General features: G+C 36.4%; 1 protein-coding gene across 2 annotated transcripts; it reads left to right on the plus strand.

Moving 5' to 3' along the window:
* Window positions 1–839: 839 nt before the first annotated feature.
* LOC127413632 (RNA-binding protein PNO1-like) lies at window positions 840–12,482 on the plus strand. Of its 2 annotated transcripts, XM_051650916.1 has the most exons (7): window positions 840–1,248; window positions 2,927–3,076; window positions 3,207–3,290; window positions 8,781–8,841; window positions 8,917–9,034; window positions 9,226–9,296; window positions 9,375–12,482. In XM_051650916.1, exons 1-7 carry the CDS (start codon window positions 1,054–1,056, stop codon window positions 9,440–9,442), a joined length of 747 nt encoding a protein of 248 aa, XP_051506876.1. In that variant the 5' UTR covers window positions 840–1,053; the 3' UTR covers window positions 9,443–12,482. The 2 variants fall into 2 exon arrangements, with proteins under 2 accessions (XP_051506876.1, XP_051506877.1); XM_051650917.1 differs by lacking the exon at window positions 3,207–3,290.
* The last annotated feature ends 128 nt before the right edge of the window (window positions 12,483–12,610 follow it).

Below are 12,610 nucleotides of genomic sequence, written 5' to 3' on the forward strand. Positions count from 1 at the left end.
AATTCCTTGTATGTGTAAACATACCTGGCAATAAAGCTGATTCTGAAACATTTGATGGGATTTTTACTTCCTGAACGAGACTGTTGCACTCTATATAAACAAAGCCTTTAGTGCCATTAAGATTTGTCACGTTGTGACAAAAAACCAATTTTTTATGACAGTTACGCACACTGAGCCCCCATATTTTCATTGCCGCAACAAGAGGTCATTATGATATTATCATTACCGTAATGTGAAAAAAATTATGTTATTAAATTATAAAGTAATTTTACATCATAGTAGTAGTCCCTTGGTACTGCCTTTCATTAGCTACTGATTTTAATTTTAAAAAGTCACTGTACAACAGCACGTTTTACTATGATACAATAAAAAAATAAAAAATAAAAAAAAATGCCTGTTATTTACGGTAATGAGAATCATCATAAAGAACAATGTATTGTACTGATTTGGAGTTGAATATAACCAAGCCATTTTCTTGACAGGTATCGTGAAAATCACCCAATACATTTCACCTGAGCCAGGCTTTACGGCGTTGTTTGCATATTGCATTCAGTACCATGCTGCCTGTACAGAACTGTAATCATAACCACAGTTGGTCTGTCTGTCTCAATTAAAACATAGACTCTATCTAACTATTAGGCTTGTTGAAGACTGGCTGTTGGTTGGTTTACAATAATTACATTCAAATCTAATTTGTGCGATGTGCCAAACTCTAAAATCACGTAACAAACTCAACCGGCTGCAACGGTTTAAAGGTAAAACAACACTAGACTTAGCAACCCTGCCTCCAACAATATAGCTGTCCTTTTTATAGCCTACTCTAAACGAACACAAACAAGCCTGTAAAATGTTCGTTTGTTACGGAATCTATTTAATCAAAAGTATTTATTGTCGATAACGTACGGCGATATATATGATTCGTGTAATTAGTAATAGCGTTTGGCACGTGTTGGACAGCATTTACGTTCTTTTTTATAACACCATGGCAAACACCACATGTCCATAGTAAACATCTCCTGCGTTGAACTGTAGTTTTATAAATATAATTTCACCATGGAATCTGCAACAAACACGACGACTGAGGCGACTGCTACTATGGACTGTGATGGAAACACAGAGGTGTTTGAGAAAGTGAAATCAAAGAAGACGAAGAAACGCAAGCGGGATGCAGGTCCAGTGGACATGGAGTCGGACACAGTAGCACCCAAGAGACCGCAGTTCCCACCCATATCAGGAGACCAACTCAAGGTACTGGGGCATACTGAACACCGTATATAAACTCGGTGTAATAATATGTGGTTTTGAATTATAAAACAGCCCTCAGGCTAAATGCTCAACACTGGAAATTGTAACTCTTGATTCAAGAGCCCCACGTGTTACACACTTGCGCATGCGCGGTTCTCAGCTGATGGGTCAGTTTTGATTGGAATTGTTTGATACGAGAGTGGTCTAGTTTCTGTTATTTGTTACGAGTCTGTAATAAAATGAATAAAATAATGTATACTTAATTATTTTTGTAATATTGTACTCTGATCTGTAGATTGGCAAAGAGGTACACTCAGTGGTGTGTTATGGCAAACATTTTTAGTTTTCATTTTTAGTAAGTACAATCAGTAAATAGTTTAAATCACTATGGATAAAATAATTTGCTTAATGACAGGTTTGTTATTAATAATAAAATAAATACATAATTATATTTAACATAGACTATGTTTAAAGGAATATTTCAGGTTCAATACAAGTTAAGCTCAATCGACAGCATTTGTGGCATAATGTTGATTACCACAAAAATACATTTGCACCTGTCCCTTCTTTTTTTATTTATTTTTTATTTTTATTTTTTTGTATTTTTCCCCTTTTTCACCCAATTTGGAATGCCCAATTCCCAGTGTGCTTTTAAGTCCTCGTGGTGGCATAGTGATTCACCTCAATCCGGGTGGCGGAGGACGATTCTCAGTTGCCTCCGCGTCTGAAACCAGCAACCCACGCATCTTATCACGTGGCTTGTTGAGCGCGTTGCCATGGAGACATAGCGCGTGTGGAGGCTTCACGCCATCCACTGTGGCATCCGCGCTCAACTCACCACACGCCCCACCGAGAACAAACCACATTATAGCGACCATGAGGAGGTTACCCCATGTGACTCTACCCTCCCTAGCAACCGGGCCAATTTGGTTGCTTAGGAGACCTGGCTGGAGTCACTCAGCACACCCTGGGGTGGTAGCCAGCATCTTTTACCACTGAGCTACCCACCAGGCCCTGTCCCTTCTTTTCTTAAAAAAAAAAGCAAAAATCTGGGTTACAGTCAGGCACTTACAATGGAAGTGAATGGGGGCCAATCTGTAAACATTAAAATACTCACTGTTTCCACAGTATAGCTACAAGACATAAACAATATGCATGTAAACATGATGTTAGTGTGATAAAATCACTTACTAACCTTTTCTGTAAAGTTATAGCCAGTTTTACAACTTTGTTACCATGATGATTTAATGTCAACAAACCCTAAAGCCCTAAAATGACTGTAACAATTATGATTTAAACAAATATTATACAGCTCAAAAAATACCCAAGGTTTAACAGAAGAATTTGTGTAAGTGTTTATAAAATTATAAACTTAAAATTTATGCCGTTTATACCCTCCAAAAATGGGTCCCATTCACTTCCATTGTAAATGCCTCATTGTAAACTCTATTTTAATTAGGAAAACGAGGGGCAAAGCGAAATACATCTTTGTGGTAAACAACATTATGCCACAAATGCTGTCGATTGAGTTTAACTTGTATTGAACCCAAAATTAGAGTAGAATAGGTGCCCATTTCTTAGAATGAACCTTTTAATGCTGTTTTATTTGTGAAATGTGTGAGCATATTCATTATCATTCATACAATTATTCTGACTGTATGGCCTGTTTGGTTTGTTTCAGGGAGGTGCAGATGAAATGCGGAAAGTGCCTGTGCCTGCTCACCGTCACACACCTTTAAAAGAAAACTGGCTGAAGATTTTCACCCCCATAGTAGAAAACCTGCAGCTTCAAGTCCGGTTTAATCTCAAAACAAGAAATGTTGAAATTAAAGTAAGTGAAGATGATTTAAACAAGTTGGATTATGATTGTTTTGGGAGATTATCATCTGATGTCTGTGTGTCAGGAAATGCGTCTAAACTTGCTCAAGTGTGCAGCACAGTGAACTTCTCTTATTTAACAGACATGCAGAGAAACACAAGACATTGGTGCCCTCACTAAAGCTGCAGATTTTGTGAAGGCCTTTGTTTTAGGATTTCAGGTGGAGGTGAGTACGAATGACATTTAGTTTATAATAGGGCTGTGCGATTCATTGAATATTCTCAATGCATTCACAATGATCTTGCCGGCTGTATACAATTAGGCAACATTGTGAATATCGCATTGATTTTTAAGTTGCCTTAAGACAGTGTCGTTAGACTAGTTTTGTAATTTTTCCTTGTCACGAGAGCGTTAAGATGTTGACTGTGATGTTTGATTACAGTCTCTGATTTATACTTCAGTGGAAAAAATGGATTACTATGAAATTAGTTTAAAAAACGATTTACCACAGATCAGAGGTTTATAGTAACAAAGTACAAATACTTTGTTACTGTACTTAAGTACAGTTTTTCAATATTTGTACTTGAGTAGAAATATTTCTTTGGACTTTTACTTCACAACATTTTGAAGAGAAAATTGATACTTTTACTCCAATAAATTTGCCCAGACCCTTTCGTTACTTTTGCGACTGAACACCGCAAAAAATAACAGCTGTATGTGCAAAAATGCATGCAGATCGGCGATAGTGATGTGTGATTCGTAAAAGAATCATTTGAGTTGAATCATTTAAATTTGATTCCTTTGAACTGAAGTGTTCTGAATTATTCGTTTTGTGAATCACGAATCTGAATCAAAATCACAAGCGAATCGCATGCCAGATAACGTGTGTTTTGCGTCGTCTGTCTCCACTTGGGAAGACAAGAAACTGCTCATGTAAGTTTAAATTTGTTTTTTGATGAATTCATTTGAAAAGTTTAGGCTTAAACATTATGACAGCAGTGAAATAATGATGAAGTTATGTATTATCAGTCTCCTACCTTTCCAGGAAACCTGTTCATATAAAAGTCAATCAAACGCGTTTACCTTTTACATTTAAAGCTAGGGTGTGCAATCTTTTTCAGAAATGTTTTATGTTATACTGGTTGAAAGTCTCTTCACACCCTGTTAGCAATCAATAATTTAAGTGGTCTAAATGTAAAAAATGATTGACCAGTCATTGCATTTGGTCCAAATGTAATGATAGGATGTCCTTCCTGTCTGTCAATCTATATTTGCATACCCCCGCGAAACTTGTTCGCGCAGAAAATCACACGTCATCAGCGTGGGTTCCTTGACGCTGTGCAGAGCGAACGCGAGAATGGAAGGCGAACCGCAGCTACCTTTTGTTCCTCCTGAACCACCAGTAAAAGGAAACGAGAAAAGAAGGACCGTGTTAGAAACTTCTGCAATGAAAAACGTCTGGATCAAGAGCGTGCTAAAAGCAGAATTAACACTGGCGTTGCTTTTCCACGCTAGAGGCAACTGCGGGACTCAAAGGGTCTGCAAAATGATGCCATGTTTGCTGTTTTACTTTTGGACTGGTAATTACATGGTTTGATTTGTTTTTGATATATTTTGTGTGTGTGTATGTGATAGAGGAGGCGTGGGTTTGGAGACACCTCTGAAACGAGGGCGGGCTCTATGCTTTCCAAAGCTAGCTTGCTAACTGCTAGCCTCTCTGGATTACACACCCTAGCTTTAACCAAGGTGCGATGTGTTTGAATAATTACCAGCGCTCCTAAAAATGTCTAACATTATTTATTTGATAAATTAGGGTGTTGTTGGTGGTTGCTAAAATGTTCTCTTTGCTTACTGGGTGGTTGCTTATTGGCCCAAATGAAAAGAGCCCAGTCTCTATTCTGGTCGCTAAATATGACTCCGCTCCCTCCTTCAATGTTACAATTTGTTATGGACTTTATTTCTCAACCAGATGTCTAATACACATATGTTTAACACACAGCCAGTATAAACACTATTTTGGTTATGTTGTGGTTTAAACTGCATTCAAGTCCTCCTGGGAAGTTTGTATTTACAAGCTAAGAAGTTGTAATTTTGATGTAAAGAGCATTCAAGTGATTTTTGTTGTACAGATTGGTTCAGTTTTGCAGGAAGTTTTTTCAGCACCAATGCAACAACATGTACTGTACATGTATTCACATACACACTGCATATTATGTGTCTTATTTGATCATTCTTGTGTGGCCACATATACTAATGGAAAATTGTATTTAGTTGCACAAGACTGTCACCTCATATAAACTAGCTAAATGAGTTTTATTTTCTAGCAAGCTTTATTCTTCATCAGTAGGACAAAAAATACATTCAATCTAAACTGTACCAGTTTGGTTGATTCTTACCATGCTTCTTAAATTGACATGCCCCCATCTCAGAAAATCCGCACTCCAAGACAATCTCACTGGATTTACAGCTTTGTGGTGGTGTTCATGTACACTAATCTCATTTGACATTTTGAAGCTCTGAAAAGCAAATTAAGGGTGCTCCAGTGGTTTAATCTGTCTTCTGAAGAGATCCAGTTTGTTTTGGTGAGAACAGACCAAAATGTGACTCCTTTTTCACTGAACATCTTGACATCAGTCTCCTTGGTGTTCATGATTTCAAGGTCAATTACACTACCTTTAGCGCCATCTAGTGCTCTGTAAATGCGTCAAGCACTAGGAAGTGTAATCGAGCTTGAAATCATGATCTTGCCTTAAGACTGCAATGACAACATGTACAGTGAAAAAGGAGTTATATTTTGGTATGTTCTCACCCAAAACCAACTGAATCAATTCAGAAGACATTGATTAAAACACTGGAGTCATATGGATTACTTTAATGTTGCCTTAATCAGTGGGCAGTGGTAGCTCAGCAGTTAAGGCTCTGGGTTACTGATCAGAAGGTTGGGGGTTCAAGCCCCAGCACTGCCAAGATGCCACTGTTGGGCCCTTGAACAAGGCCCTTGACCCTATCTGCTCCAGGGGTGCTGTATCATGGCTGACCCTGCACTCTGACCCCAGCCTAGCTGGGATATGTGAAAAGAAGAATTTCACTGTATATGTGCAAATGTATAATGTGTGATAAATTATATTATTATTAATCTCTGTTTTGGAGCTCCAAAGATCTGGTCACCATTCACTTGTATTGTATGGACCTACAGAGCTGAGATATTCTTCTAAAAATCTTTGTGTTCAGCAGAAGAAAGAACGTCATACACATCTGGGATGACATGAGAGTGAGTAAATGATGAGCACTGCCAATCAAATAAGCTGCCATGGGTTTAATTAGCTGTTCTGTAATTTATGCAATTTACTTGTACTTTTGATACTTAAGTAAATTTAAAATCAGTTACTTTAATACTTTTACTTAAGTCAATTTTCATGAAGGTATCTTTACTTTTACTTAAGTATGACAAATGGATACTTTATAAGTCGCAATCCACCGCTCTCTAATTTTTTCTTCATTGGAAAAGTTGTGGGAATGTAATGTACACGTCCAACGCTTTTGACTTAAAGTTTGCAAATTCCTCAAACACATTTGTATATATTGCTCTGTTTTTAGGGTATGAATCTGAATATTTGGTACATACTGCATCTGGATAGTTGGGCTGGTTATCACCAACAACGTCACGAAACAATATCACAATACTTGTTCATTTTGAACTGAATTTAACAGTTGTTTATAGTTAACAGTTGTTTATAATTAAATTATTTTGTGCCATTCAAAACACAATTAAGTCCATAAAGATAAGAAAACAAAATAAATAATTCTGTTACCAAAAAGAAAATGTATTTTATTGCCCCTTTCTTCTTTCTGCTTTTAAAGGACTGTTCCAGGTTCAATACAAGTTAAGGTCAATCGACAGCATTTGTGGCATAATGTTGATTAGCACAAAAATACATTTCAACTCGTTCCTCCTTTTCTTTAAAAAAAAAAAGCAAAAATCGAAGTAAAAGTGAGACACTTACAATGGAAAAATAGTGCGAGTACAAAAACACGCTAATATTTAATATGGTGGGGCAGAGGAATAGAAAATGAGACTTGCTATATGAGGAAATATTGTATCTATAGACACTACATTTTCTTGCATTTGTAATATCAGCATTTTGAATAATGTCCTCCCTGAAATATATCCCTAACAACTTTCAAACCAAACCTACACCCTTGCCTCTCTTCATTCTTTTGTCTGTATTCTGCATATTAACACTCTTTCATACACCCATATTTGCAGTAGTATCAGTGTCATCATAAATTACATTAACAGACTGTAAATGGCACATATTATGGCCACATATAGCATGTTAGCTCATTAGCTCCATGAATTCAGAATGTAAACAAGACAATTTATACGATCTACTGCATATATATTACTTTAAATCATCATTGAGTAGTTAAACACTGTTCTCGTGTGAATTCTACTCAGAAAATGAGGCATGGATTCATTGATAACACATTTTAATGTCACATTAGTTGATGTTTTACATGTAGTCTTGAGCGTCTTTATATTTAAAGCAATTGGCAAGAAGAACATGACAATGTTTAGTTGTATCGATATTCTTGAACACAGCCCTACTTAATGAACCAACTCCATAGTTTCCAATATCTCACCAAGACAGAAATATTAACCAGACACACACAGCCGAAGTCAGTGTCGCAAGTGCTCTTGCATACATGCACATACTGTACATAAGTGCTCGAAAACAACTGCCACAAGACAGCACATGTGCACTGAATTGAGGCTGTATTTGGTGTTATCAATACTGTAGATAGACCAGTATTATTAATTTGTATACATTACTTAAAGGTGCACTCAGTATTGCGCCATCTAGTGGTCTGATATTTCTGAATAACAACCGCTCATCCAGGGATCAAGTGATATCAGACCGCTCATCCGGGTATTGCGAGTCACCTTTTCTACTTCTCTTATCACTCTGTGATCTCTACAAGTAAGCTAATAAAATAATTTACATAAAAAAATGTATGTCCTGTATGTATGTATGTATGTATGTTTATTCTACAAGTACTCTTTGTAATAAGGTGTATAATGAGCAGTCAGGTGGTAATTTCGCAAAATAAAAATGAACATAACTTCGTCGCAAACCAGAGATGGAATTCAGCTGTTACTAGAGACACTGTGATTTCTTTCTTCATGTAAAAATATAATTTCAGCGCAAATCAATATTTCATGTCCATTTATTTATTGATTTATGCCATGTAATAAACGGCATTGTGTACAGTCATTATCGCAAAATAAACCCCTTCAGGGTGATACAAGAGTCCTCTGATCACCCTGTCTGGGTTTATTTTGCTATAACGATCAGCTGACTGTACATTATCCCTTACATTTCATTATTATTATTTTTTCCATTTAGTTCACACCTTGATTATTTTAACTAGATTTTTACTGTACATTACTTCTTGCATTTAACATTTTGAATACACTTGCAACGATGGCTGTTTGGTTAAAATGATTGTTCCTTTGATTGGAAAAAAGACTTCTAAGCCAAATGAGTGCAAGTATAAATTATTGAGATGTAGTCCAAAGATCATCAAAAGGTGGTACATTTTTGAGATGTATTTTTTAGCTATATCGCCCAGCACTATTTTTCAATAATTTATTATTCCTAATCAGTTTTCGTCAAGTAATGTATAACGTATGTTAACCTGTGTTAACCCACAGGATGCACTGGCACTGATCAGATTAGATGAACTGTTTTTGGAAACATTTGATGTCACAGATGGTAAGTCATTATTCACGTTGTTAAACCATTTTGTAAAAGTGACTTTGTCTCCATCACTAATTTGTGTGTTTACAGTTAAGCCTCTAAAAGGAGATCACTTATCCAGAGCCATCGGCAGGATAGCTGGCAAAGGAGGCAAAACAAAATTCACTATTGAGAACGTGACGAAAACAAGGATTGTGCTCGCAGACACGTGAGTCTATTTCAAAGAAGAAAATGCATGTTATATCTAATAAAGAATTCATTCAGAAAAACACTTGATTATCTGATTGCTTGGTCTGGCAATTCTATCTTGTTAGTGTTTTCAACCTAAAATAATCTATTTCTTAATTTCACTTTAAAATTGGAATACAGAGTTGAATCTTTTGTTTTGGTTCTTTACAGGAAGGTTCATATATTGGGATCTTTCCAGAATATCAAAATGGCACGGACGGCAATATGCAACCTCATTCTTGGTTAGTGAAAGACAAAATTCTTAACTTGTGTTTCTGAACAAATAATAGGAATTTATTCTGATTCGTCATTTCCAACAGGGAGTCCACCATCAAAAGTATATGGCAACATTCGGGCTGTGGCGAGCCGTGCAGCCGAGAGATTCTAACAAATGAAGATCTACAAAAATACACAGCTCATGGACATGTCTCCAATTATTGCTGTTAATATACAAAGTTGTTAACACATTGGCATGAAATGTGTCTATGAATTGTATGGTGATTGATTTGAGCACCAGTGGACTGCTATTGTTTGACCAATTTCTCAAGTCAATGGGATATTCACTTCTTAAAATAATAAACACCTCATCAGCAGAAATGAGACACATTGTGGATCCATTAAATAATGTCAAGGATTAAATGTTTATTATTTCCATACAGTATCAAGTAGTCCTACAGTAGTTAATATGATGCAGCATGCAGAATTACAAAACTGGCATGTAATGATGTGTCCTCGTATGTATGAGGTCCCATTTAATTCACCAAAAGAAGACAAAGGTTGCAGACAAATATTTGATTCTTATTAAAACATGAATACCTTATAAGATTTAAAGATACATATTTACTAAACAAAGAGCCAAATGATGTGACCTGAATATAGTATGTGGCTTGAATGACTTTGGAAAAAAATTAGAAAAAAATAAAATTGTGTTTGCATGGTTCTTTGATATTGAATATAAGTTTCACAGCTTAAGTGTAAACAGTTGGAAGATGTGTAACTGATAAACATGCAGAAAGCAACAAATTCAAGCAAGTACATGATATTGTGATCACAAGCAAGTAGTACTGTGGTTAAAGAGTCATTCATATGCTGATATCAGAGTAAAAAGACAGACTTTTTTGAATTAACAGTCATTAGCCATGGATTTGGTTAATCTGCTCCTGTCGTGCATGTAGACATTCATTAAATTAATTTTATAGTTATAAGCTGTATTTCCGTTAAAATGATTGTACTTGCCTTTACTAATTTTTACCAGATTTTATTCAAAGCTCGTATGTATGTGAGTGTGTGTGTTATATTATATATATATATATATATATATATATATATATATATATTATTATTATTTTTTTTATCGCCTGCAGTGTGACCTGACTGTCATGCATACATTTACCAAAGCTAAAGGGTATACAAAAGATATGGACATGAAAATGATCCATATGGTATTCACATACATTATCAATTATAGAGAGGCCCCAAAAAACGAATTGGGACACTTAAGCCACATTAGACACAATAGCAAATCAAGTCTTCATTTATTTTAACCAAAGTAAGCACAAGCACACTTTTTTGATTGAATACTGAAATTAGGACAAAAGGTTTTTGGACACTTTCTGTGGTCAAATGTAAGCAGAACATGTCATTAGTTAATGTGATAAACTACCTACAGTGTGTGTTTACTCTGACACTTGACTAAATAAAATTCACTTAAAATTATGGTGTGAACCATAGGTTTAAAGTCATTGCAATAATGGCTCAGAAAAATACAGTAGTTGCTTCGAACACCCTGTCTACACTGGACGACTCTATTGATGCAACGGCTTGAGGCTGTCTAAATGACGTACTGATAGACTTCAGCAACGGTTCAATTGGCATATCATCTGTACCATACTTTATCAGGGTTCCCACTCTTTTCAAAGCACAATTTTCCAAGACATTTTATGTGCACAACAAGTGAATTATTTAAGCAAAAACACACGCATCCTTTTAATTCAAGCTTTTATTTTGGCGTTTCTGTTCTCCAGATAAGCAGCTAGCTACATGGCCCATTGTGAACATTTATCCCTGTAAAGCTGTGACTTAATTCAATAAATACATAGTCTGTATGTGCTGCGCACATCTCACACACATAAAAGTACACGTGATGATTATGATGAGGTGTTTTCAGTGTATGAGCACCTGCCTTCTCACATTCATTTTGAAGTGCACATCTCTTGCAGATTATATATTTATTTAATTAAATCACCTACTCTTGCTGTACAATTATCACACTAGGACATATTGCAATTTTAATTTGATTAATTATGCATTCAAACATGCATTTATGTCCAAGCCATATTCCATGACTTTCTGCATTTTACAGCTAAAGCCACTTTTGTGATTAGATTCTGTGAATCCGTCCATGTTTTCCACATTCTACATGTGGTAACCGATGTATAAGCTGACTCCGATTGTTGAATTATTATTTTTTTTTCTCTCCCCAATTTGGAATGCCAATTCCTAATGTGCTCTAGGTCCTCATGGTGGCGTAGTGACTCGCCTCAATCCGGATGGTGGAGGATGAATCTCAGTTGCCTCGACGTCTAAGACCGTCAATCCGTGCATTTTATCACGTGGCTTGTTGGGCGTTACCACGGATACCTAGCGCGTGAGGAGGCCCACGCTATTCTCCGCAGCATCCACACACAAAATAACACATGCCCAACCGAAAGCGATATAATAGTGCTTTAATAGCGACCATGAGGAGGTTACCCCATGTGACTCTACCCACCCTAGCAACCGGGCCAATTGGTTGCTTTGGAAGCCTGACTGGATTTATTCAGCACGCCCTGGATTCGAACTTGCGACTCCAGGTGTGGTAGTCAGCGTCTTTACCTGCTGAGCTACTCAGGCCCCCCCTCCCCCCGATTGTTGAATTATTGAAAATGTATTCACATCCCAATGTATTATGGCCAAATCACCATACTACCAAACCAGAGTATGAATGAGTTAAAAAAAAAAAAAGAAGTCGTCTGACCGTCATCGTTGTCTAAAGTTTATGTCAAATGTTTTTTGATTAAAAGCAATGTTGGAATGAAAAACAAAAATCGTATTTTGTACTATATCAATACTTAAACTATTTCGTTGGAGTGAAGCAGAGATGACAGCAGATGAGCTGAGAATGTATGTGACAGGGAATCATTCACTAAAATCATCACAAGCTGGCTTTAATGTAACAGATGTTTATTAAATATGTAACAAATGAAATTAAAAGCAAAAAGAGTCATGACGTATGATATTTGGCAAGTAAAATAATTTATTTCAGATGGCCGGGATAATTAAGTGGATTGAGTTGCTCTGCAGCTAGGACACTTCCAATGTACACAGCATCATTGATTATATGAGTGATCTGCTTTTGACGCTCCGCTTGCGTCTGTTGTAGCCTACAGGGTGTTAGAAAAGCTTCATAATTTGGTTGCAGATGCCACTTGCTTCCATGGTTAGTTTCTAATGCAACGACATTCATACATTTTTAGGTGCGACCAAATACATTTTATAAGTAACCAAATACTTTTGG

This window comes from Myxocyprinus asiaticus, chromosome 23, assembly GCF_019703515.2.
Source record: "Myxocyprinus asiaticus isolate MX2 ecotype Aquarium Trade chromosome 23, UBuf_Myxa_2, whole genome shotgun sequence".
Classification (NCBI taxonomy): domain Eukaryota; kingdom Metazoa; phylum Chordata; class Actinopteri; order Cypriniformes; family Catostomidae; genus Myxocyprinus; species Myxocyprinus asiaticus.

Coding starts and splice junctions, on each gene's coding strand:
- LOC127413632 (XM_051650916.1), top strand. CDS start 1,054: ATGGAATCTGCAACAAACACGACGACTGAGGCGACTGCTACTATGGAC. Junction 3,077..3,206: donor CAAGAAATGTTGAAATTAAA/GTAAGTGAAGAT, acceptor CTTATTTAACAG/ACATGCAGAGAAACACAAGA. Junction 3,291..8,780: donor TTTTAGGATTTCAGGTGGAG/GTGAGTACGAAT, acceptor GTTAACCCACAG/GATGCACTGGCACTGATCAG.